The 25,316-nt window shown below is 48.9% G+C and overlaps 1 protein-coding gene across 1 annotated transcript in view; it reads left to right on the top strand.

Moving 5' to 3' along the window:
* Positions 1-25,316, top strand: part of Myo7b (myosin VIIB) — a 72,420-nt gene that overhangs the window by 36,144 nt on the left and 10,960 nt on the right. The window contains 16 exon segments of the mRNA XM_036205245.1: positions 2,282-2,434; positions 2,994-3,092; positions 4,043-4,137; positions 7,550-7,634; positions 9,198-9,416; positions 12,377-12,547; positions 12,665-12,874; positions 13,033-13,200; positions 16,436-16,563; positions 19,173-19,299; positions 19,896-20,015; positions 21,050-21,223; positions 22,087-22,314; positions 23,298-23,465; positions 24,504-24,621; positions 24,713-24,839. Of these exon segments, the coding sequence (XP_036061138.1) occupies positions 2,282-2,434; positions 2,994-3,092; positions 4,043-4,137; positions 7,550-7,634; positions 9,198-9,416; positions 12,377-12,547; positions 12,665-12,874; positions 13,033-13,200; positions 16,436-16,563; positions 19,173-19,299; positions 19,896-20,015; positions 21,050-21,223; positions 22,087-22,314; positions 23,298-23,465; positions 24,504-24,621; positions 24,713-24,839 (2,390 nt within the window).

Raw genomic sequence — 25,316 nt, 5'->3', positions numbered from 1 at the left:
ACATTAGGCGAAGAACCTTTTAAGTAGAATGCAATTGTATATATTGAGGCTGTTTTATAAAAGCTAGTTGTCTTCATTAGGGTTTCTATTGCTGTGAAAGGACACCATAACCACAGCAACTCTTATAAAGGAAAACATTTCATTGTGGCTTACAGTTCAGAGGTTCAGTTCATTGTCATCATGGTGGGACATGCCAGTGTGCAGGCAGACATGGTGCTGGAGAAGGAGCTGAGAGTTCTACATCTCGTGCGGGGAAACAGGAAGTGGTCTGAGACATTGGGCAGTATCTTGAACATAAGAGACCTCAAAGCCCACCCCCATGGCGATATATGTCCTCCAACAAGGCCACACCTACTTCAATAAGGCCACACCTCCCAATAGTGCCACTCCCTATGAATTTATGGGGGCCAATCACACTAGTCTAGACAGCTGCTATAGGCAGTAGCTAGACAACTCTTTGTTTTGTTTTGTTTTGTTGTTTTTTGAGACAGGGTTTCTCTGTGTAACTTTTGCTCCCTTGTAACTCATTCTGTAGACCAGGCTGGCCTTGAACTCACAGATATCCACCTGCCTCTGCCTCCCAAAGGCTGGATTAAAGGTGTGCCCCACCACTGCCAGCTTAGACAACTCTTATTCTTGCTCTTAGAGGTCCTGCAGGTAGCCACACTGCCTGCCCTAGGCTGAGGCTCACATTCTGTGGTGTCACTGACCAGAATTCATCTCAGTGGCAGCAGTTACCTGCTGTGAATTGTGGAGGAGAGGCCTAGACTGAGGACCAGACAGGCTCAGTCACTAAAGAACATGGCCCTGTCCTTCAGGTATCTCATCTTTAAATCAGAGCCAAGCATGCCCATTATGTACAATGTTGTGGAGATTAAACAAAACTACAGACTTTCAGGACATGCTCAGTCAATAACAGCTGGCCATTCACCCAGGACTGCCCATGGTGACCCTCACCAACCTGCCCATTGCTCATCTGTTTAAAGGGTGTCATCTCCCCTAATACTTCAAGTTGAGAGTCCCCTCCAGAGTCTCGGAGACAGAAGGGAAGCTACCATACCCAGATTCCTGTCAGCCACATTAGCTTCCAACCTCAGCTCTCTCTCCCTCCATCCTGTTGTTTATGTCCATCCAGAGGAAGAGAGGACAAGCTTGGACCTACAGAGTCCCTGCCTTTAGTAGAGTCTCCTCCTCCTTCCACTGAGGAGGAGAGGTACGGCAACACTGCCTTTATTAGGGCAGCGTCCATGCTGATGCAAGCAAGGCCCACTTAAAACACTGCATTCCTTCTCTCTCTCTCTCTCTCCTCCCCTCTGTGTGTGTGTGCTGGGGGGGGGGGGGTGGAGGCCAGAGGACAACTTTTGCTGTAGTTTATCAGGCACTATCTTGGATAGAGTTTCTATCACTCTGATAAACACCATGACCAAAAAAACTTGAGGAGCAAAGGGTTTATTTCAGGTTACAGTTCCACCTCACAGTCCATCACTCAGGGAAGGAACTCAAAACCGGGCAGGAATCTGGAGTCAGGGACTCCATGTAGGGTTGTGGCTTATTGGCTTGCTCCTCGTGGCTTCCTCAACCTGCTTTCTTATACCACCAGCCTAGGGATGACACTGTCCACCTGGGCTGGGCCCTCCCACATGAATCACTAATTACGAAAGACCGGAAGAGCAAAAGAAGATACTAGAATAAGTTTGGCGCTAGGGTGAGAGACAGTTGCAGCTTCATGTAGTACAGGCTTGCCCACAGGCCAACCTGGTGGAGGCATTTTCTCAACTCAGGCTCCTCTTCCCAAATGACTCTAGCCCGTGTCAAGCTGACACAAAACTAAACCAGTATCTCCACCCTCCACCCTCCTCCTCTTTTGTCTCACTATACAGCCAAGGCTGGCCTCATGAGCCTCCTGCTTTTGCCTCCAGGTGTCCTATGTGTGGGCCACCACAACTGACCCGGGTTCCAGTTTCTGTGTCATTGTCTTTTATGTCCTTGGAGACATTTCATCCACTCTCACCGCTATCTTCAGAAAGTCATTTGAAATCTGTGTGCATGCTTAAATAGATTGTCATTCATGCTCAACTATATATCAACTTCTGGGCAGCACCTGACCCCCAATAAAAACAAGTCATTTTAGTTCAAGCATGCATTTTTTGAGTTGTTGTGGACTTTGGGGGATGTCTGGGTGGGTCCCTAGGCAAGTTGCCCCTCCCCTAGCTGTAGCAACCGTGAGTGGTTTTGGAGGGTGAGATCTTTGGCTCCTCATCCCGGTCTTCTCTCCCCACAGCTGTTTGACCGAGAGCTGTGCATTCAGCAGCTGCGTTATTCCGGCATGATGGAGACAGTGCAGATCCGCAAGTCAGGCTTTCCCATCCGCTACACATTCGATGAGTTCGCACAGAGGTTCCGCATGCTGCTGCCCGGCCCTGAGCAGAAGCAGGTGTGTTTCTGGCAGCTGACAGAACCTTGTGCCTCCCACTGAGTCTTCTCCACCTTCCTGATCTCTACGACCCTCCCTGGATCCCGGCCTCCACATGCTCTCTGTCTGTCCTTCCTCTTGTCTTCCTCCTCCATCTTTGTGCTGTATAGACAAGGTGGCTGGCTCACACTGGCTTCTAGTTGACGCCTGTGGCTTGTGTGGGTTCCTTTTAGATGTCTGGGGGTTTATTCTGCTCTCCCGAGGCCACCAGGTCCAGGATCTGAGGGGTGGCTAGGGAGCTCTGTGGGATAGGATGTTCTGCCATCCTTCTGCAGCCTGCAGACATCCTAAAGTTTGCATTGGTCTGAAGCAAAGTGCTTCCAAGCTACACAGAGGCTCCAGGCCCACCAAGTACCCTATGTGCCCCTCATCCACTTAACCCGGGGTGCAGGCAAGTGCCCGAGTGTACTCAGCCCTTGTTGGGAAGCCTGTTAGGACAAAGGGACCTCTGCTTGAGCAGCCCTGGAGGAGGCCCCCGCCCCTCTCCAGAGTCCCTGGCCACCCCTGGTTTTCTCAACAGTTTCAAGACAAGCACCGCCAGATGACCTTGCGCATTGCTGACCTGTGCCTGGGGACAGACAAAGACTGGAAAGTGGGAAGGACCAAGATCTTCCTGAAGGTGCTGTCCCCTGGCCTCCTGGAAACGATGGGGGCGGGGTCCACTGTGCCTGCCCAGTTCCCAGCTGGGCTGTCAGTTCCTCTAGTCATTGGTTCATGCACTGTTTGTCCCATAATGGGGATTTGGAATCCAGACCGGAAGGAGAACTAGAGAGACAGGGTAACTGAGGGACTACTGGGAAACTCCCCAGGAAGACGGAATAACCGTGAAAGGTCACACAGAGCAGCACAGGGTGAAGTTGGCCATAAGGAAAGAATGAGAAGAGAAGGTTCACCCCTACATTCCTGGTTCCTCGAGTCCATGCCCAAGGTCTGGTCCAGTTCTATGTCCCCAAGTTCACCAGGGCACGTGGGAGACTCAGTCCTCCTGATGCTTGATAGAAGGAGGGAGGGAGGGAGGAAGAGAGGGAGGGAGGGAGGGAGGACGAGGGGGGACGGAAGGAGAAAGGAAGGGAGAACAGTTGAGCCACCAACCTCTTTCTGCAAGACCATTGCTCTCTGTCCTGTAAAGACAAGTTTTGCCTTTCTGGGGCTACGATGACAGGCCTGTGCTTCCCATCTCAGGAACTAGGAGGAGTAAGAGGTAGGAGAGACACCCATGGGTGGGGACAATCCATCATCTCATGCCGGCTCCCGTGGGCTCTGCTCATGGGCTTTGGGAACAATTTTTGCACATAAATAAGCTCAGGTGTGCTGTACAGTCCGCTGCAGGTGTGTGGCTTTGGGGACAGAGGCTGACAGACCAGAAGAGCAAAAGAAGATGCTAGAATAAGTTTGCGCTAGGGTGAGATACAGTTGCAGCTTCATTCTGATCCACACCAGGGTCCTTCCCTGGCTAGTCCTCATAGGAGAGTCTGGGACATGACTGACTTCTGGAGACCAAGACCTGGTACCAAGCAGGGGCAGTGGGGGTGGGAGGGGTAGGGACATGATGGTGTCACCCATCCTCAGGATCACCAGGACACAATGCTGGAGATCCAGAGGAGCCAGGTCCTGGACAGAGCAGCGATCAACATCCAGAGAGTCCTCCGGGGACACAAATACAGGTGCCTGCCCCATAAACCATCCTAAAGTTTGGATTGGTCTGACGCTAAGTGTTCTACGGCTATTTGGAGGCCCCAGGCCCACCTTGTACCCTTTGGGCACCTCACCCACTTAACCTGGAGTGCAGGCAAGTGCCTAGATGCAGTCATCCAACACACCATGTCCTTCAGGCAGGCCTGGGAGACTGAGGCACAAGATCTCCGCAATGGGGACACTCGGCTATAATTCCAGTGCATAATTGGAAAAGCACTCCATAAGCAAAAGGTATCTGCCTCAATCTCATCTTTATGTGTGTCAATACACATTTTACACACACACACATACTTTACACACACACACACACACACACACACACGAGTGTACAGGTCGTCATGTTTGCAAGGCAAGCACCTTTCAGATGCCACCATCTCTGTCAGTAAAGTGATCTCTTTCTTCTTGGCTCTGGGTCTTGGAAGACACCAGTCTTAGCTCTTTTTGTCGTGGTCCCTTTGGTCCCTGGGCCCTGCTCACTCTCTTCAGTCCATTTCCTCTCCGTCCTGCAGATTGAAAAATCCTGCTGTTCTGTCTTCAATCGGTAGACTCTTCTTCTGCTCTCTCCAGCCACTGAGGGTTGTTTTCAGTTACAGTAATGTGTGTGTGTGTGTGTGTGTGTGTGTGTGTGTGTGTGTGTGTGTGTGTGTGTGTGTGTGTGTATGTATGTGTGTGTGTGTGTGTGTGTGTGTGTGTGCGTGTGCACACACACTGAGTCACATTGATGATTTCAGCTACCAGCCAGCCACCTTGTTTTTGTGAGACAGTCTCTCACCTGTCTGGAGTTTGCCAAGTAGACTAGGTTGGCTGGCCAGTGACGCTAGGTATCCTCCTGTCCCCAACCCAAAGCACTGGGATTATAAGCACATACTACTATGGCCAACTATTTTACCTTATAAACATAGATTTTTGCAGGTGTATTTGTGTGGATACAGCATGTGTATGAAAGTCAGAAGGCATCATTCAGAAGTCATTTCTCTCCTTGTACTATGTGGGTCTTAGGGACTCAAGTCGCCAAGCCACACAGGAAGCACCTTTACCTGCTGAATCATCTTTCTTTCCCAGCTAGTTTTGATGCTTGGAACTGGTCACAAGTTCTCACACGTGCTAAGCATGGACTCCACCACTAAACTACACTTCCAGTCCCTTGGATAACTCTTTTTTGCCATGGAGACAATACTGTGATCAGAACCCCTGATCTTCATATACTAGACATCAGTAGCATTCTTACCTACCCCCCTAACACAACAACCAGAATCTCCTGGACTTTTCTGAATGTGCCCTTGGGGGCAGCTGCTCCAGGCCCAGAGCTGCTGCTGTGAACACCTGAACACCTGGAGGAGGCAGATTAGCTTTGCCTCGTGGTGCTTTGGTTGTTACCTTGGCTGCCTATTAGATCACTGGGGAGGTTAGTTCCAGGCTCTCAGGTATATTAAAACCTAAGAATAATAGCCCTTTCTATAAAATAGCATTGCCAGGCATGGTTGGACATGACTATAGTGCCAGCACCCAGAAGGCAGAGACAGGAGGATCATGAGTTCAAGGCCAGTCTGAACAAAACAGGGTGTTTTTTTTCTATTTTATTTTATATATTTTATGTTTGTAAGTGTTTTGCCTGCACATATGTATGTGCACCATGTGCATGCCTAGTACATGTGGAGACCAGTGGGGGGCATCAGGTTCCCTGGAACTAGGGTTACAGATGGCTGTGAGCCACCATGTGGGTGCTGGGAACTGAACTCGGGTCTTCTGAAAGTGCAGCAAGGGCTCTTACCTGCTGAACCATCTCAGTAGCCACCACCCCCCTTTTAAATGGCACAATATTGGCACATATAACCTAAACCTATCCTCCTGTATGAATTAACCCATCTCCAGATAATGCAATGCAATACCAATGTCATACAAGTAGCTATTAAAGCATATCATTTGAGGAACAATGATAAAAATGAAAGTCTGTGCAGGCCCAGTGCAGATGCAGTCTTTTCCAAAGAGTTTCAGTTTCTGGTGGCTGAGACTGTAGCTACAGAGCTATGTGTACACAGGTGTATACAATTAGAGGACTGATGGACTCACCCGGTGTGTGTGTGTGCCATCTGTCTGTCTGTGTGTATGTGTCTGTCCTGTCTTTCTGCTTTTTTTGTCTCTGTCTGTGTCTGTCTCTCTCTCCCTGTTTCTCTTTGTCTCTGTCTGTCTGTCTCTCTGTCTCTGTCTCTGTCTCTGTCTCTGTCTCTCTCTCTCTCTCTCTCTCTCTCTGTGTGTGTGTGTGTGTGTGTGTGTGTGTGTGTGTGTGTGTGTAAATTAGACAAAGAAGAAACAATTGTTCTATATGGGACCCAGGAATAATCAATATTGAAGTTCTCTGGTTCTCTGGTTCTCTGGTTTTTAAATGACTGAGACATATTATTCTAAACCTGAGAAGTTCATCTGGGAAAGTATTAAAAGTAGTAAGAAAACACAGTTGAGTGTGAAATAAAAGGTCTATGTGGGCCAAGCTCCCTTGAGGGCTCCCTGATCTTAGAGCCCTACATTCAGATTCTGTCCCAGCCCTGGGCCGAGGAGCTGCCAAGAAATTGAAACTCCCTTCTCAGATGATTCTAGGCTGTGTAAAGTTGACAGTTGAAGCTAACTAGGTCACACTGTAAACGTCAGATAGATGAGTGTGTCATCCTGCCTATAATTTCAGCTTTAGAAGGTGGAGATGAGATCTTCAGAGCAAACAGGCTATGAAATTAGTCATATCAGCAAGCTCTGGGTTTGGTTGAGAGACTCAAAGAATGGAAAGGTAGAAGGTTGACTGAAGATAATTTTTATACCATCCTCAGGCCTTACACATATATGTGCACACAAGCACATATGCCTACACACATGCAAAAACACATTCACACATACATATGTGCCTATACACATGCAAAAACACATGCACACATACACATGAAAACAAAAAAGAAAATGTGGCAATTGATTCTTTTCCTTCATGTATCTTGGTAGACTATGAAAGGCTGAGAAGAGATTTCTTGATTATTAAAAAAAAAAAAAAAACTGAGTTATCATCATTCAAAAGTGTGGGGAGTTGTTTGTTTTATCTGAGGTTTTTTTGTTTGTGGTGCTGAGGACTGAACCTAAGCCCTTATACTAGACAAATGCTCAACCACTGAGCTACGTTCTCAGTCTGGAGATGTAGGTTGTTAATACGAAACTTCATGACTCTAACCTGCATGTACCTCTGATGGCCTTGCAAAGGCTTCCCAGTGTGAGTCGTACAGATTCTTTCCTCCCTAATATTTTATTATATATTTTTGTCTCCAGATCAACCCCTTGGCTCCTAAACATGTTGCAGGATCTAGAAGAGTTATTTAATGCCTCTAATTTGCGTTTTCCCTCTAGGAAGGAGTTCCTGAGGCAGAGACAGGCAGCTGTGACTCTCCAGGCTGTGTGGCGAGGCCACTGCCAAAGGAAGAATTTTGAGCTGGTGAGAGAGAGAAAGAGAGAGAGAGAGAGAGAGAGAGAGAGAGAGAGAGAGAGAGAGAGCGAGCTTGGGAAGATGGGCCTTCGGGGACAGCAGAAAACTGACCCATGAAAGACAAATCATTCACTATTGTTTCTCTGAATTAGAGCTCTCAGGCAGGAAGCGTTCCGTTGTGAAATTGATAGAGTATACAGATTTTTAAATGACCAGACACCAGCCCTTCACCTATTTTTTTCTTTGCATGATTTCTAACCCTGTGTTGGGGAGGGATCAAAATGTTCCCCTCCAATTTTGTGCATCCCCCAGCGCTGGACTAGATTGATGGCTTTTCTTCTCCCAATGTGGAGTTAATAGAATAACCAACTGGATGGACCTCACATTGCAAGCATTTCTTTCTCTTTTTTCTTCCCACCACAGACCCCAGATAGTGACTCTGCTCTCTGTGAACCCCATAGCCATCACTGCACTCTCTTGGGCCTTGCTTGACCCCTTGTTCTTGTCATGGCATTGACTGTAACTGTAGCATAAGAGGGTCACACCAGCAACTGGCCCCGACTTTCAGCACTCCATGCTCAAAAAGTACACGGTGGCAGCTGACGAGAATGGAGGAGTCACTTGGGGACCTATTGTACAGAGTGCATGGTTTTATCTAATATTAATCACTCTTTATGTAAAGGAACTGAAGCATGGAGGGCTTGATTAGATTTGCTCAGGGGTGGCGACATCTGGCATCTATAAGTCTATGTGACATTTAAACCCTTAGGCCACTGAGTCAGTCAGCCAACAGGCTCTTCCTAGAGACCCAGGAACCTCTGTGCCCTGGTATAGATTGGGTGTTCATCCATTTCTTACTCTCCTATTTTAATGACACCCACCCCACCTGAGTGGGCTCCACACAGGAGCTCGTTGTCCAGCAATGTGGTAAACGCAGCTAGCTTCTGTAAAGCCCATGGCAGTCTACAAGTTACACAGCATTAGGCTTTTTCCTTCCTGTCACAACAACATGCCTGATAAAAGAAACTTTTATCAAAAGAAGGAAGGGCTTATTTGGGCTCACAGTTCGAGAGGATACAGTCCATTACGATAAGGCAATCATGGCGGCAGAAACCTGAGACTGCTGGTTATGTTGCTTCCGTGGTCAGGAAGCAGAGAGCAATGAGTGTCTCCTTTTTATCCAGTGCAGAAACCCAACCCATGAGATGGTGCTGTCTATATTTAGGGTAGATCCGCATACTTCAATTAACCTTATCTTGAAAACTCTTCAGGACAAGCCCAGAGATTTGTCTCCAAGGTGATTCTAGACCCTGCCAAGTTCACAATCAATATAAGCCATCACAGATGCTCTTCACCAGGTGCTTATTTAGTGCTTATTTGACTGATAGGCTCTGCTCCAACTTACAAGTAATTACTAGGCTCATGCACATTGCCATGTATGGATATTCGTAACACCAGCACTGTACCAAAAACAGGTGACTAAATTATATTGAAGATCTCCCAGGGAGAGCCACTCTCTGCTCTCTCGGGAAAGCGTCTTGCAGTAAATCTAACCACCTTCTGCTCCCACAGATCCTAGTGGGCTTTAAGCGCCTACAGGCCATTGCCCGGAGCCACCTGCTGATGAGACAGTTCCAGACCATGCGACAGAAGCTGGTGCAGCTGCAGGCCCGTTGCAGGGGCTACCTGGTGCGACAGCAAATCCAGGCCAAGAGGAGGGCAGTGGTGATCATTCAGGCACATGCCAGAGGCATGGCTGCCCGGCAGAACTTCCGGCAACAGAAATCCCTTGTAGGTGGTCACTTGGTGTGAATGGGAGGTAGGGCTGGTGGGGCCAATATGGAAATTGATGAGCAGCAATTAAGAGTACTTATGAGAATTACTTTAGAATATCCAACATTCACAGGCAAAGATGTGTAAATCTATATGAGTTACTAGAAACACAGCAGAATCCAGGAAGCAAACTAGGAGATGCTGCTGGGGCTGTAATTTAGATGGTGCAAAATGTCTGGGAAGATAGATCGGCTGGTAAATGTCTTAGTTAGGGTTTCTATTGCTGTGAAGAGACACCATGGTCATGGCAACTCTTCTAAAGGGAAACATTTAATTGGGGCTGGCTTAGAGTTTCAGAGGTTTAGTCCATTATCTTCACAGCAGGAAGCATGGTGGCATGCAGGCAGACATGGTTTTGGAGAGGTAGCTGAGAGTTCTGCATCTGGATTCACAGGCAGCAGGAAGAGAGAGTGAGCCACTAGGCCTGGCTTGAGCTTCTGAAACCTCAAAGCCCGCCCCCCCCCAGTGACACACCTCCTCCAACAAGGCCACACCTCCTAATAGTGCTACTTCCTATGGGCCTATGGAGGCTTTTTCATTAGAACCACCACAGTCAACTACTTGCCATGTTTTCTGTTGCTATGATAAAATACCCTCAAAAAGCAATTTAAAGGAGAAAGGGTTTATTTGGGGAAGTCAAGGTCTCAGGAAGTTGAAGCAGCTAGCCATCATACAACCAGCCAAGAGCAGAGAGCAATGAAAGTCAATGTGTGTGGGTGCTAATGCTCAGCTCCTAGCTCTGCTCATGTAATCCAGGATTAGTTGCCCACAGAATGGTGCCACCCATGTTGGACAATCTTTCCCCCTCAATTAATGTAACCAAGACAATCCCCCCTAGACATGCCTACAGACCAACCTAATCTAGACAGTCCCTCACTGAGATGCCCTTCCAAGGGGATTCTAGATTGTATCAGGTAAACCATCAAAACTAACCATCACCCCTCACATGTATGAGGCCCTCATATTGATCCTCAGAACCCATGTGAAAAGGGCAGGTGTGGTGGTGTGTATTTGTAATCCCAGTGGAGATACAGTTGCATTCCTGGGGCTTGACAGTCAACCAGCCCAGCATATTCAGCATACTCCAGGCCAGGAAAAGACTGTGTGTCAAAAAATAAGGTGGATGGTGCATGAAGAATGATCTGAGATTGACCTCTGACCTTCATATAATTGTACCCTACCCATACAAATGAACATGTGCGTGTGCACACACACACACACACACACACACACACACACACACACACACACACTACAGCAGAATAGATTCCCTTCTCATGTAGCTCATTATGGTATCTGGGAAGGAAGAGTCAGCCACACCCAGGGAACTTGCATGTATAACATTAAACAGGATGCAGATTGGCAAGACAGTCTTGTATCTGGAACCTGGAAGTAGAGCATCTTAGTCCTTTGGGCTTGGGGACGATTTCTCATCAGTGATGAACAGTCCCCTTAAAGGTGCAGGAAATCTGGGCCAGATGTGCTGTGAGAGGTGCTGTCCCACAAAGAAGAGAAAACTGTTCAGGAGGCAGGAAAGCTCCAGGAGTCATCCAGCATGTAGGAGACCGAGAGGATGGGGAAGAGGAGATTAGCATCAAGACACTGTATTGGGGGGATAGGGAGAGAGCTCAGTTGGTACAGTCCTTGTCTCACCAACTTGAGGACCTGAGTTGGATCCCCAGAATCCACATGAAAAGAAGACATGGTGGCATGCACTTCTAATCCCAACACTGGGGATATGGAGACAGGCAGGTCCCTGGAGGTCACTGGCCCCCAGCCTCGCCGACTGGGTGAGTGGTCAATGAGAAAAACCCGTCTCAAAAACTAAACAAAAGGCTTACAATGTTGACACGTCCTGAGGAACACCACACTGGTTATTCTCTGTCCTCCACACACATACACACAAACATAAATACCACAGAGAGAGAGAGAGAGAGAGACAGAGAGCCTGCTGCATTTAAAAAAATCTCACTCTTCCAGGATCTTACCACTTCCTGATATATCTGAGAGCCAGTGTCATCGACCTCATTCTTTACTTCCTGGTTCATTTGTCAAATAAGATGAGGCAAAGGGATGGGGTAGCCCTGGCTTTGTCTCCACAGACACATATGGGTTCTACTTGTACAAACTACTAGGACAACAAGCAGACCACGTGAGAGGACAGATCCTCAGACCATCCGTGGCGGCAAAGCACTTGGGCTTCCTCGATAGTATAGGCCCCAAGGTCTCCCCTGTGGTCCCCTGACAGAAGCGACTGAGGGGGCCTGAGTGGTGGCTTAGCAGCTGGTGTCTGAGTCCCTGAAGTTTGTGGGGTGCCTCAGTGGTCAGGCCAGTGACCACAGCTCTCCTCCCTAATTATTACTGAGAAAGGAAGAACCCTGAGGAATGATCTCTACTCATTCTAGACATTAAACTATATTATTGGGCAGAGTATATGGCTCCATTGGTAAAGTGTCTAACGTAAGAACTTGAGTCTGAGTCCCCAACATATATGAAAAAATCCAGTCACAGTGACATTCACCTGCAACTCCAGTCCTGAGGAGGCAGAGACAATGGCCACTCTGGGCTGGAGAGCCATCCAGTCTCACCAAATTGGTGAGTTCCTGGCTCAATAGGAGATTCTGTCTCAAAAAAATAATTTAATGGAGAGCAACTGAGGAAGACACTTGCTGTCAACCTTTGGTCCCCCCACTCATGCACACACGTGCACACATACTCAACCTTTGGTCCCCACACTCATGCACACAAGTGCACACAGACAAAATTATTCTTTTAGGAGAAAACATCTTGATTCAGGCAAATAATGGCAAGTTGAGAGATACTAGGCTTCTAGGGTGCTTTGCCCTGTGAAGGTAGGCAGAGTTGCACCCTGGATGCCAGCCCTGCCTGTCAGTGACTTCTTTCTATGGGGTATACAGGGACCTCCAGTCATTCTGGCTAACGAGCCAAAGGATCAGGGTGCTGTCCCTGACAGGAAGCGTAAGTCCATCTACGACACTGTCACCGACACAGAGATGGTGGAGAAAGTGTTCGGCTTCCTCCCAGCCATGATTGGAGGTCAGGAGGGCCCAGCCCCAACGCGCTTCGAGGTAAGAGAGCCCAAGCAGGGATGGGAGGACCCTTCTCGGGATAACTGGGACTTGGGGTGTGCATTCCATTGACTGAAAGCTTAGCCCGTGTCCTTCCTCCCTGTTTGGCCCTCCCAGGATCTGGAAGTAAAGACCCAGAAACTGCTTGAGATTGATCTGGATACAGTGCCCATGACGGAGATGCCCGAGGAGGATGTGGATGGTCTGGCTGAATACACCTTCCCCAAGTTTGCTGCAACTTACTTCCAGAAGTCAGCCAGCCACACCCACATTCAGAAGCTCCTCCGATACCCACTGCTCTACCATGAAAATGACACTGACCACTTGGTACCTGCTTTTCGGTAGTTTCTATGTAGCCCAGCCCCACTCCCCAACCCCAGAGCCCGAAGTCCGAGCTATGGTTCAGAAGAAATAAGCAAAGAGTCCAGCCAGGTCACCATGGGTTCCAGTGCTGGAATCAGCCAGGCCTTCTGTCTCTTCTCCAGGCAGCTCTAGCTGTATGGCCCATCATCATGAGGTTCATGGGTGACCTTCCGGAGCCAGTGCTCTATGCCAGGAACAGCCTGAGTGGCAGCTCAGTGAAGAAGCAGATCCACGACAGGCCGGGCAAGGACAGGGGCACTCAGGATCCACAGCACAACGAATATGCACAGGTACATGGTGAGGGCAGCAGCAGACAGGTGTCCATCAGAGAAGGACCGAGGAAGCTGGGTGGAAGCATCATCCACTGGACACAGTGCCTGAGATTTAAACTGCATCTAGGAAGTCACGAGGCAAGAATGGCACTGGGGCTGTTGGGAGTTTGCAGTCATGAGTGGAGAGGGCCTCCTCTACTCTAAATACTGGCTTTGACTCCAACCAAATTCAAGTTAACGTTTAAAAAGAACAACAGATTTTTGAGGCTGGGGATATGGCTTGGTTGTAGAGTGTTTACCTAGCATGAACAAAGCCCTGAACTTGATCTCTAGACAAGGTAGGGCATACTTGTTATTCCAGCACTCAAGTCCCAGAGGCAGGAGGATTAGGATTTCAAGGTCATCCTTGGCTATTAGAGGCCAGGGGAAGATGAGAAGGAAAGGGAACAGGGCTGGGGAGAAGACTCGGTGGATAAGAGCATTAGCCATGAAAACCAATATCAAATCCCCCAACCAGCCAGCTGCAGTAGCTTGAGCATCTGAGCCTGGCACTTCTCTAAGGAAATGGGAACAGTCCGAATTCCCGAAGCCCGATGCCAGCCTAGTGTGTACAGTGGTGATGAGGCCCTTGTCTTAAAGAAAGTAGAAGGGGAGGATTGAAGCCTGAGACTGTCCCTTGATTTCCACACATGCACTGGATGTACACACACACACACACACATGCCAAAACAAACCAGACGCCACTATTAAATGAGAGCCCACTAGATGCCAGTGACTTTTCTTCATTTAATCCCCAGGTATGCCAGTCTTAGAAAGTATCAGTTATAATGTCTATCAATCACAGGGAACAGGTATGTGGGAGCTGGCTTTAGACCCACTCTGCTGAATTCAGAGAGCAAGTTCCTTTCTTATTTCTTTCTGTGCCTGGAATCGAATCCCACCCCTGGTACATGCTGATCTGCACCCCAGCCCAAAGAATAAGTTCTTGATCCATGCTCCACCACACCCTCTGATGGAACCCAGGGGGATGGGGAGATGGCTAGTCTGGTAACATGCTGTTGCACAAGGTGACAACCTGAGTTCAAGATCCCTAGCACCCTCCTAAGAAGCTGGTTGTGACTGGAGCTAGAGATAGCTGAGCTGTTAAGAGCACATACTGCTCTTCCAGAGCACACATTTCCGTTACCCATATCAAGGAGCCCACAAGCCCCTGTAACTCCAGCTCCAAGGGGACCCAATTCCTCTGTCCTCTGTGGGCATCTTTACTCATCTGTACATACCCACCCACAGACACACGTAATCAAAAAAATAAAACCTTTTTTTAAAAAAGCTGTGTGTGGCAACGTGTGCCAGTAGCCCTAGCGAGGTAAGGAGTAGTAGACGAGAGGATTCCTGGATCTGAGTGGCCAGCCAGCCCAGCCAAGTCAGTGAGCTCTAGGTTAGGTAAAAGACCCTGTCTTTTATTACTTTTTTGTTTGTTTGTTTGTTTTTGTTTTTTGTTTTTTGTTTTTGTTTTTGAGACAGGGTTTCTCTGTGTAGTTTTGGCCCCTGTCCTGGGACTTGCTCTGTAGACCAGGCTGGCCTTGAACTCACAGAGATCCACCTGCCACTGCCTCCCAAGTGCTGGGACTAAAGGTATGTGCCACCACCACCCAGCAGACCCTGTCTTAAAAAGGTAAGTGGAGGGGGTTGCAGAGATGGCTCAACAGTTATGAGCACTTATTGCTCTTCCCGAGTTTGGTTCCCAGCACCCACTATTTATAACTATTAATTCCAGCTCCATGGAATCCAATCCTTCTTCTGGCCTCTTTGGGCACATACAAATATAAAATTTAAAAAATAATATGGAGAAGTGATTAAGAATATCCTTGATATTGACCTCTGACCTCCATATAAACTCACACACATGTGCATGTATACCTATGCCCTCACCTACCCACACACAAACACACATGAATGTGTATACACATATTTACATACACACAGTTTAAAAATAACTCACAACATCTTTTGGCCAAGGCCTCCTCCATTTTCATCCACTGAACTAAACAAAACCAAAAGAAATTACTTCAGTAGCAGTGACAGTAGGTAGGGGCCCACTGTGGAAGTCCAGGAGTGCTCCATACACCAGGTCACTGAGACTCAGCACGGGTACCTATGAGGTCCCGTGTTCTGACTAACTACAGAGGTGTCTAAAAGCCTCTGCAGTCCAGGTTGCATGGACAACTCAGAGCCACTGAGGCTCCCTGATTTCTGGAGGTGTGAGCTCCACCAGAGTGTGTTTGGTTGTCAAGGTAACAGGTCACCTTGAAGCACAGCAGCTTAAGACAGGGCAGATTTGTTCATTCCAAGAATCTGGAGTGGTTTGAATAATTGGTTCTGATTCAGAGTCTCTCAAAGATGCTGTCAAACTGTCAACTTTCACCAGAATAATCTGAAGGCTTGACCTGAGTCCACTCCCCAGATCATGGAATGATGCATTGGTCCCGTCTACATGGCCTATGTCCCGAGCTATCTAAGCATCCTCACAACATGGTTTTTCTTCACGTCAAGTGAGCCAAGAAGGGAGGTGTAGTATCTAGTCTTGGAGAGCGCACACTTTGTGAGGCAGATAGCCTTCCCAGGCAGGGACTCCAGAAGACAGTCTAGCTGGCAACTCTGTCCTCTAACAGATGGGCATAGAGACAGTGGACTTGCTTCCCAGGGTCAGATCTCAGTTTTTTTCCATACACAGGCCAAGCAGGCCCTTCCCATACTCCAAGCCAATGTTTCCCACTTAGTTCCTGTATCCAAAACTAGCTTTCCAGACAGAGATTGTATCTGGCCCTGAGTTGACCTCAATCCAAGCTCGATCTCACACCAAGCCCTAATTTGGGCAGCAAATTCTCATAGTGATGCCATCGTGGTAAAGTGCATCCTCTGTCCCAACCTGTGCTACTGGCTTTGTAAATGGAGCTGGAAAGTGGCTGGGTGTCCAGGGTCAACCACATGAACACTAAATACTCCCTTGGTTCCTTGTCTGCTCCCACAGAGAATAAGCAGCTAGAATCAAGGGTTCAATGACATCTCTTGATAAAGCTGAAGTGGTCCTCATGGATCACTGGCTGGATGAGCCCAGCTAGATTTGTCTGTCCTGGCTCAGTGTCAGCTTGGTGCAGGGATCCAGGCCATTGTTTCTGTTCCATGCATCTGTTTCCTCCTTGGTAAATAGAGATGGTCACAGCTGTGCTAACAGCTGTCTGTGGGCTTCTAGGTGGCTAGAAAGCTGAACACTGGTGAAGAGGCATTCAAGTCTGATGTCCCTGTCTCAGACAGACCCATGTCTAACCTGGAGAAGGTGCACTTCATTGTGGGTTACGCCATCATGCGTCCCGGACTCAGGTCAGTCTCTCCTCCTGCCTCTCTGTTCAGGCTATCAGGCCACTTCACTGGCACTTAGCCCATGGTGGCTCATCCTTATCATCTGCCTCGAGGTACCAGCTCTTCTCCTACTCTCTGGCCTGGGCCTGCAGGCTAGGTCTCAGCACAGCGGATGTTAGAGCCACCCAGGGCTCTCAGCTTGCCCTGTTAAGAAAGCCATGAAGGGTTGTGGAGATGGTTCAGTTGGTAAAGTGCTTGCCACACCTGCATGATGACCTGAGTTCAATACCCCAGAACCCATGTCAAAAGAGGAAAAGGAAGAAAGAGAGACAGAGAGACAGAGATAGAGATAGGGAGAGGGAGGGAGGGAGGGAGGGAGGGAAGGAGGGAGGAAGAAAGGGAAAAAGCAAATAAGCCAGGGAAAGCAGTGTGTGCTTGTAATCCCTGTACTGGGGAGGTGAGGACAGGAGGATCTCTGTATTGCTGGCCAAATAGTCCAGCCAAGTCAGTAAGTCCCAGGCTGAGAGACCCTGTCTCAAAACATAAATGATGTGGGGAACGACCAAGGAAAACTTCTGCAAGCTCACACACATAGATGCACACATCCATGTGCATGAGAGGGAAAACTGGTCAGTTTTGTTTTTGTTTTTGCTGGAGAGAGGTTTAGTACGGAGGTTTTTGATTGTTTTGTTTTGTTTTTTCAAGACAGGGTTTCTCTGTGTAGTTTTGGTGCCTGTCCTGGATCTCGCTCTGTAGACCAGGCTGGCCTCGAACTTACAGAGATCTGCCTGACTCTGCCTCCCAAGAGATGGGATTAACGGTGTGCGCCACCATTGCCTGGCCTAATTTTTTTATTGAAAGATATAATCAAGATTGAATTTCAGTATGGTTCCTCATATAAACCTTGGTCTCCATAATTAGTATGCCTGTAGAATGTAGCAGCTGTTTTTTAAAGTTTTTCCCCCAACATAATTATTTTTGTTAACTATGGTCAAACACAGTTTAAGACAGGTTTGTCATAGGCTGGAAAGTCATTCACTTTATTTTGTTGTTTTCTTTTATTTTCTGAGGCAGTGTCTCACTGTGTAGCCTAGGCTGTCCTGGAACTCACGATTTTCCTGCCTTAGCTTCTCAGGTGCTGGGATTATTCTAGCTCTGGGCATTCATCCTAGAAAAGGCTTTAGTACAGGACCCTGTAAATGAGAAAGTTCTTCACTACAGTCTATGTTAAATGTATTTGTTTATATTATATACACTGCATGTGCAATTTGTTTTATAAGAATTAGGAGTCTGGGTTGTCTCACGCAGGATGATTTTTTTCTACTTCCATCCATTTACCTTTGAATTTCATGCTAATTCTTTTTAACAGCTAAGTGATGCTCAATTTAAATGTACTACATTTTCTTTATCTGTTCTTCTGTTGGCGGACACCTAGGTTGTTTCTGATTTCTGGCTTTTATGAAAAGAGCAGTGAGGAACATAATTGAGCAGGTGTCTCTGTAGTAGGATGGAGCGTCCTTTGGGTATATGCCCAAGAGTTGTATCTTGAAATAGATCTATTCCAAGATTCCTGAGGAATTGTCACACTAATGTCCCTTGTGCCTGTACAAGTTTGCATTTCCGCCAGCAATGAATGAGTGTCCCCCTTACTTCACATCCTCTCCAGTATGAGCTGTCATTTGTTTTATTGATCTTAGCCATTCTGACTGGTGTGAGATGGAATCTCAAAGTAGTTTTGATTTGCATTTCCCTGATAAATAGGGATGTTGAACATTTCTTTAAGTTATTCTAGATCACTTCCATGTCCTCTTATGAGAATTCTCTGTTTAAATCTGTATGCCATTTTTAATTGGGTTTTTTGTTTTCTTGGTGTTCATTTTTTTAGTGCTTTATACATTTTTAGATACAAGTCCACTACTACCAGCTGTGTAGATGGTAAAAATCAGCAATAGAAATGGAAGAAAGTACACAAGCTCATCAAAGTTAAAGAACTCACTACTGAATGAAAATTGAGTCCAGACAAAAATGAAGAAGGGAATTAAAACTTGTCTAGAATTCAATTTAAATGAATACATAACAAACCCGTGCTTATGAGACACAAAGGAGAGGCAAGCTCATAGCACTAAGTGCCTACATTAAAAAACAAAAATTGGAGAGATTTCATCCTAGGTATTTCTTAATCTAACAAGTTGATAAGCAAAAGTAAACACCATTCCCCCTCTTTGCTCACTGCTGGAGGAGGTGGCCATATCCAGGGTATGGGACAGCGTCTTAAGGCAGAGGAGAAGAAAAGTAATTTGAAGTGACTGTGAGGTTGGGGGAGGGAGCAGGTTGGCTTTTATGTGAACCAGGGAGTGGGACCAAGGACAAGGAGGTCATGGGCAGAGGGGGATGGGGAGCAAAGATTCAAAGGAGAAGCTGCTTTGTAGGTCTTGGGCAGAGGGGTTTGGGGGAGCAAAGAACCAAGGGAGGGGATATCTTAGAAGGAAGACTGAAGGCAAGGCCTTGATGAAGTAGGAAGGGGGGCAGAAAGAGGGGCATCTGGAAGACACCAGGTGATGGGTGCAGTCCTAGGCTATGCTAAGACCTGGTGAGGTGAGACCCTCCACACTGTGGTCTGTGTCTTTCAGAGATGAAATCTACTGCCAGATCTGTAAGCAGCTCTCTGAGAACTACAGAACAAGCAGCCTGGCCCGGGGCTGGATTCTGCTCAGCCTCTGTCTGGGCTGCTTCCCACCCTCGGAGAGGTTCATGAAGGTGATGAAGGCTGGCTGGGGGTGGGACTGGATTGGGGAGGGAGGCAGTTTACAGCAGGGACAGACCCTGAGTCCTGAACCCTGAACCAAGTTCAGAAGCCATAGCTAGTGAGCAGCAATATCTCCGCTACTCTAGGCCTCAGTTTTCACATCTGAAAGGATGCTTTACTTGGCTCCTTCAAGCTCCTATCCAGGAGTGCAGGGTCAATGTATCTGGTCCCAGGCACAGAAATACTCTTCAACATTAAGTTGAGATGGACTGAGATATAATTCAATTGGTAGCATTTTTGCAAAGCATGCATGATGCCCTGGATTCAATTCTCAGTACCACATAAAAATGGAAACGCTGATGTATGCCTGTACCAGGTCTCAGGAGATAGAGGCAGACCTACCTGTCTCACAAGGTGTTGAACTTACTGATGGACAGTTAGGGTCTATCTTAGTGTGACTAGAACCCAGGGCTTCAGCTGTGCTGGGCAAGCACTATCAGCCAAGCTACGCCTCCAGCAATGAAGAGTTTTAAACTGACTTGGGCAGAAAATAGAAGGCGCCTCCATTCTGAGTGTCTTCCTCTTCCCACCATTTTCTCACCACCAGTATCTGCTGAATTTCATTGGTCAAGGGCCAGCCAGTTATGGACCCTTCTGTGCTGAGCGTCTACAACGCACCTTCACCAATGGGATGCGTGCAGAACCTCCTACCTGGCTGGAGCTGCAGGTAGGTCCTGGCAGGGATGGGAGATGGGTAGTATAGGGTAGGACACCCTGTCCAGCCCTTTGGCTCCTTCTACCTTCTCTGTGGCATCTTCATTAAAAAAGAAAAAGACATTTATTCATTTGTGTGTGTGTGTGTGTGTGTGTGTGTGTGTGTGTGTGTGTGTGCATGTATGTGCATGCACACACCTGCATACAGAGGTCAGAGAACAACTTGCTGGAGTCATCTCTCCCCTACCATGTGGGTACCAGAAATTATACTCAGGTCACTCTTTTGAAAAGTGTCTTTACTTGCTGAGCCATTCCATTGGCCCCTCTGTTCTGGGCCTCTCTGGTCCTTAGCATGACACGAGCTTCCAAGCCACACTCCCTACCTCTCAGTCCACATTCCCATTTTGTTCCTGTCTCCTGCCTTCCTGGATGGGAAGACACAGCTACCATGCTCTGTATAGAGAAGCTCAGATCACTTCTAGCTCCTCAAAGGCGATGGCCCTGCCAGTCTGTTGCCTTTGTAGCTCTGTTATTTGTTGGGAGCTGGCGCCACCTCTCCTTGCTTTGTCTCAGACACCTGCGAGCCCTCAGCAAAGGGTCACTCCAGACAACCAGGACAGGGGCCCCAGTGCCCTGTACTGGCCCACATCGAGACAGCAAGTCTCCTCTGGCCACATTTCCTTCATGTTCTCTCTTCAGTTCCTAAGTCCACAGGGCTTCCTTCCCATAAGCCCCGAACTGTTGGTGAACATGAAACCACTCACATCCGCAGTGTGTGCTGAGGACCCAATGACTCAACTGTTGTCCGAGTCTACCTTCGCACCGAGGGTTTTCGTCTGAGTGTGGCAAATTAGACAGAGACTGCCTCTCAAAAGTCCACCTGCTATGGGTGGGCAACACAGACCACTGGGCACCATGCCAAGTCTCAGCCAGACTCTCAGTAGTCCGAGGGACTCCACAGGGACAAGCAAAGTTAAGAGTGGGGAGCCTCTAGAGCCTAGTGGTTCTGGGACCCAGGACTACAAGGTGCCATCTGTCTGTCCCCAGGCTGTCAAGTCCAAGAAGCACATCCCGATCCAGGTCATCCTGGCAACTGGAGAGAGCCTGACTATCTCTGTGGATTCTGCCTCCACCTCACGGGAAATCTGCCAGCACATCGCTCAGAAACAGGGCCTCAGGGACCATCTGGGCTTCTCCATCCAGGTCGCTGTATATGACAAGGTATCAACTAGAAATCTTAGCGTACACATGGCCCCCATACACACCTGAGCCAGAGCATCCTGAAGCTAGAGTCTGTACCTTATTAACCTGCCCTAGCTGCATCCTCAGCCACCATACACACACTTGTGGGCATACACATGTGTGCACAGACATTCATGTGTACATATACACATACATACACACATCAGAAATGCCTCACACCAGATGTCCAGTCCTCTTGCCTACATATTCATAGGCCAGCAGTTGCACCTTTACCCAGACAGGGCCAGATGTGAACCTTCACCCCCAAAACTCAAGAAACACTAACACTTCCCTGTGAGAGTCCAACTCTACCTCCTTCAAGAGTCATTTTGGGGAGTAATGGCCAGACCATGATCCTTATAAAGATACCATTTGAGGGCTGGGGAGACAGTTCAGTTGGTCAAGCATGGACAGTAAACATGAGGATTTGAGTTCAGTCCCTCAGAACAACATAAATAATCTGAACATGGTGGCCTTTGTTGCAGTACTTCAAGAATGGGGACCAGAGGATTCTGGGGCCTCATTGGTCAGCCAGTCTAACTGAATTAGTGAGTTCTAGATTCACTGAGAGATCCTACCTCAAAAACTAAGCTGAGAGCATTAAGGAAGACTTGCCACCCACCCATGACCCCCACAAACATGCAGATACACACATATATCCATGTGTGTACAAAAAGAGGAAGAAAAAAGCTTTGGCATCCAAGTGGACTCAGACGTGGCTTCTTGGCCCACGCAGGGCGTCACAGTCCCTGTCTTCCACACACGGCATTAAGGGTGGATGTCTCTGTGGGTCAGGGCACGTATCAGTGGCTAACCCCTCTTTCCCCCAATTCTGGTCTCAGTTCTGGTCCTTGGGCAGTGGCTGTGACCATGTGATGGACGCTGTGGCCCAATGTGAACAACTGGCCCGGGAGAGGGGAGAGAGCCAGCGCCAGTCTCCCTGGCGCATCTACTTCCGGAAGGAGTTCTTCACCCCCTGGCATGACTCCCAGGAGGACCCAGTGAGCACTGAGCTCATTTACTGCCAAGTCATCCGTGGAGTATGGTCTGGCGAGTACAATTTTGAGAAGGTGAGGAGCCTGGAGGAATAGTCCCATTCCAAGGCTGTGGCCATCAGGATGCTCCATAGCAGAGGGACCCAGAGGCAATAGAAACAGTAAAGATATGTTGGGTCAGAGGCAGAGGGATGAGGAGGTAGTTACAAGGGTACAGATGTGGGACCTGTACTGGGGACAGCCATCTCCCCCCAGGGTTGGTCTGTGTCTTCTTCCTGTGGGCTGCAGGCTTGTTTGGGCATCTGGGATCCATGGCACCCACAGCATCGGGCAGGGAAGGCCTCCCTATCTGTCCTAGGCTGCCCCCAGGCTGTCTGGCCTCTCACGGCAGCTGCTCGGTCCTGGGGATCAGGAACATGGCCTCAGACCTGGAGCTGTAACTCCGTTGGTAAATTGAACGAGGCCATGGTCTTGGTCCCCAGCAGTGCATAAATGGAACATGGCAGTGAACACCTGCAATCCCAGCAACTGGGGAGTGGGGGAGAGAGGGTGGAGGCAGGAGGATTAGAAGTCCAAGGGTATCCTTGGATACATAGGGAGTTCCAGGCCACGAGACCTACTCTAAGCTCAGGGAGGGTGGCTGGAGAAGAGGGGGGAGGGGATAAAGAGTGTAGAGGAGGAGGAGAGGGGAAGGGAAGGGAGAAGAGGAGCCTTGGGTTCACATCTGGAAGGTATAAAATGCCAAGAGCTCCATCAATGGGGTGCACTGTGGTGATGAGGCAGCAGGGGCAAACACTGCCACATCGGGAGGCTGGTCTTGGGACCTGGCGGCCACAGCCATCCCAGAGATCTGCCTGCAAAGGGCAGCCACTGTGCTCTCTTGGCATGGGATGACTACACCCATTTAGGGCAGCAATGTTGGGGAGGGGTTAGGACAGGTGGCCGCTCCTGCTTCCTACCTTGTCTGAGTGGCTGGTTAAGCCCACGGCGCTGAGGCAGGAGCAGCCTCATGGGGAGGCCTGTGGGCCCTTGCTCACACCCGTGTCCCCGGCATCCAGGAGGAAGAGCTGGTGGAGCTGCTGGCCCGGCACTGCTACGTGCAGCTTGGGGCCACGGTGAAGACCGATGCCGTTCGGGAGCTGCTGCCCAGCTGTGTTCCCTCCAAGCTGTACCGGACCAAGTCTCCAGAGAAGTGGGTTAGCATCGTCACTGCTGCCCACGCTAAGGTCAGCATCAGCCTGGGGCAGGCGGGCCCTCTGGCCCGGAGCCTTTCTTTGAGGGGAATGAGATGGATGGATCCCTCCCCCCCATGAGTCTCCCCACATGCCAGGGTTCCTGTCACCTCTCCTCCCTCTTAGTCTCAAGTTTCTCTGCCCAGCAGCACCTAGCTGGCCCTGTCTTCCAGGGCTAGAGATTCCACAGCTTGGAATAGTGACAGTTCTGTGACCCTGGCATAGGCTCATCATTACTTCCCTTCATGCTCACCTCCAAGCCCCTCAATGTGCCCTCATCAGGCACATGGGAAATCTTTGGTGTAGACATCTTAAGCATTTGGTATATGTGGGCAAATGGCCAAAGCATCCTTCATATATGGTGTAGCCATTAACATGCCTAAAGTCAGTACATGAGTGTTTCAAAGTAGAAACAAGAAATGATATTTGGTCCAACAGGGAAAGAAAGCTTTGAAACATTGCAGACAAAGCACGGCGGACCGTGTTAAGGAGGGAAAAGGCAAGCCAGATAAAGAAGGGAGCTAGAAGGTGGATAGGAGAAGACGCCTCTGCCAGAGGCTCCCAAATATGAAGGAAGCCAGAGTGAGGTGCCCAGGACCCAGGGACAGTCAGCAGGACGGTCTTCATAGGCACTCCTCAGCAACACTGTGCCTGTGTTTGTCCGTTTGCTCTTGCCGTGACAAAACAGCTGAGATAGCCTACTTAAAAGGAGGAAGGGGTTTGCGGGGATGGCTCTGTGGATAAAGAGCTTGCTGTGCAAGGCTGACAACCTGAGTTCAGATCTCCAGACCCGTGAAAAGGAGCATAAGCATGTGCAATCCCAGTACACACCTGCAGGAAGATGGGAGGCAGGGACCTGAGAGTCTCCAGAACCCGAGGGAGAGCCAGCTAGCCCGCGGGGCACATGCAATGGCGAGCATGAGACCTTATGTCAACTTGGTGGAAGGCGAGGACCAACACTGGAGGTTGTCCTCTGCCCTTCCATGTGGCAGGGTGATGGAGATGAGATCTGGGGTCTTCCTCTCCATACAGGCCCCGTATACCCAGTCAAAAGCCACACCACTGGCAGTGAGGGAGCAGACAGTGGAGGCTGCCCGTTTACTGTGGCCCCTGCTCTTCTCCCAACTGTTTGAAGTCACCACACTCTCTGGTAAGAGCATCTGGTGTGGCAGGATTGGGGAGGATAAGGAGCCGCTCCTGGTGGTTGGCATGGCCTTCACTCTGGGTCACCTTCTGGCCAGGCCCCCGCCTTCCCAAGACACAGCTGATTTTGGCCATTAACTGGAAGGGGATGTGCTTCCTAGACCAGAAGGAGAGGGCGCTGCTGGAGTTGTCCTTCGCAGAGGTCATGGGTCTGGTTGCCAACAGGTAAACCTCAAGCCCATTACTTCACAATGTGAGTCCTTCATTTAGATGTATATGGAACTCAAGGACAGATATGGAGATGGGGGTGGGGAGTCTTGTCCTCAGGAGCCGAGCTGAAGTAGCGGGACAAGCATAGTAACCACAGAACTCTCCTAGGGTTCTCAACTCCTAGGGGTTCTTCCAAGCAATCTAGGAAGCCTCCTCAGGCTCCACTACAGCTCCTTGTTCATAGTCTGCAAAGATGGCCTGCAGCAGGTACACAGTGTCGCTTCCCCCCAGGGGTCAACTGCGCAGCACTTTCCTGGACAAACATCCTGTTGTATTCCTGAACTGTCTTGTTGCCATGCAAAACTACCTGGCAACTTAGAGGAAGAAAGGTTTGTTCTGACCCATGGTTTGAGGTTACAGTCCATCATGGCAGGCAGCTGGTCCCATTGTGTCCACAGTTAGGAAGCAGAGAGACAAAGGCTGTTGCTCAGC

The sequence above is a fragment of the Onychomys torridus genome, chromosome 13, assembly GCF_903995425.1.
Source record: "Onychomys torridus chromosome 13, mOncTor1.1, whole genome shotgun sequence".
Taxonomy (NCBI): Eukaryota; Metazoa; Chordata; class Mammalia; order Rodentia; family Cricetidae; genus Onychomys; species Onychomys torridus.
This window is presented reverse-complemented; position numbering and strand designations above follow the sequence as displayed.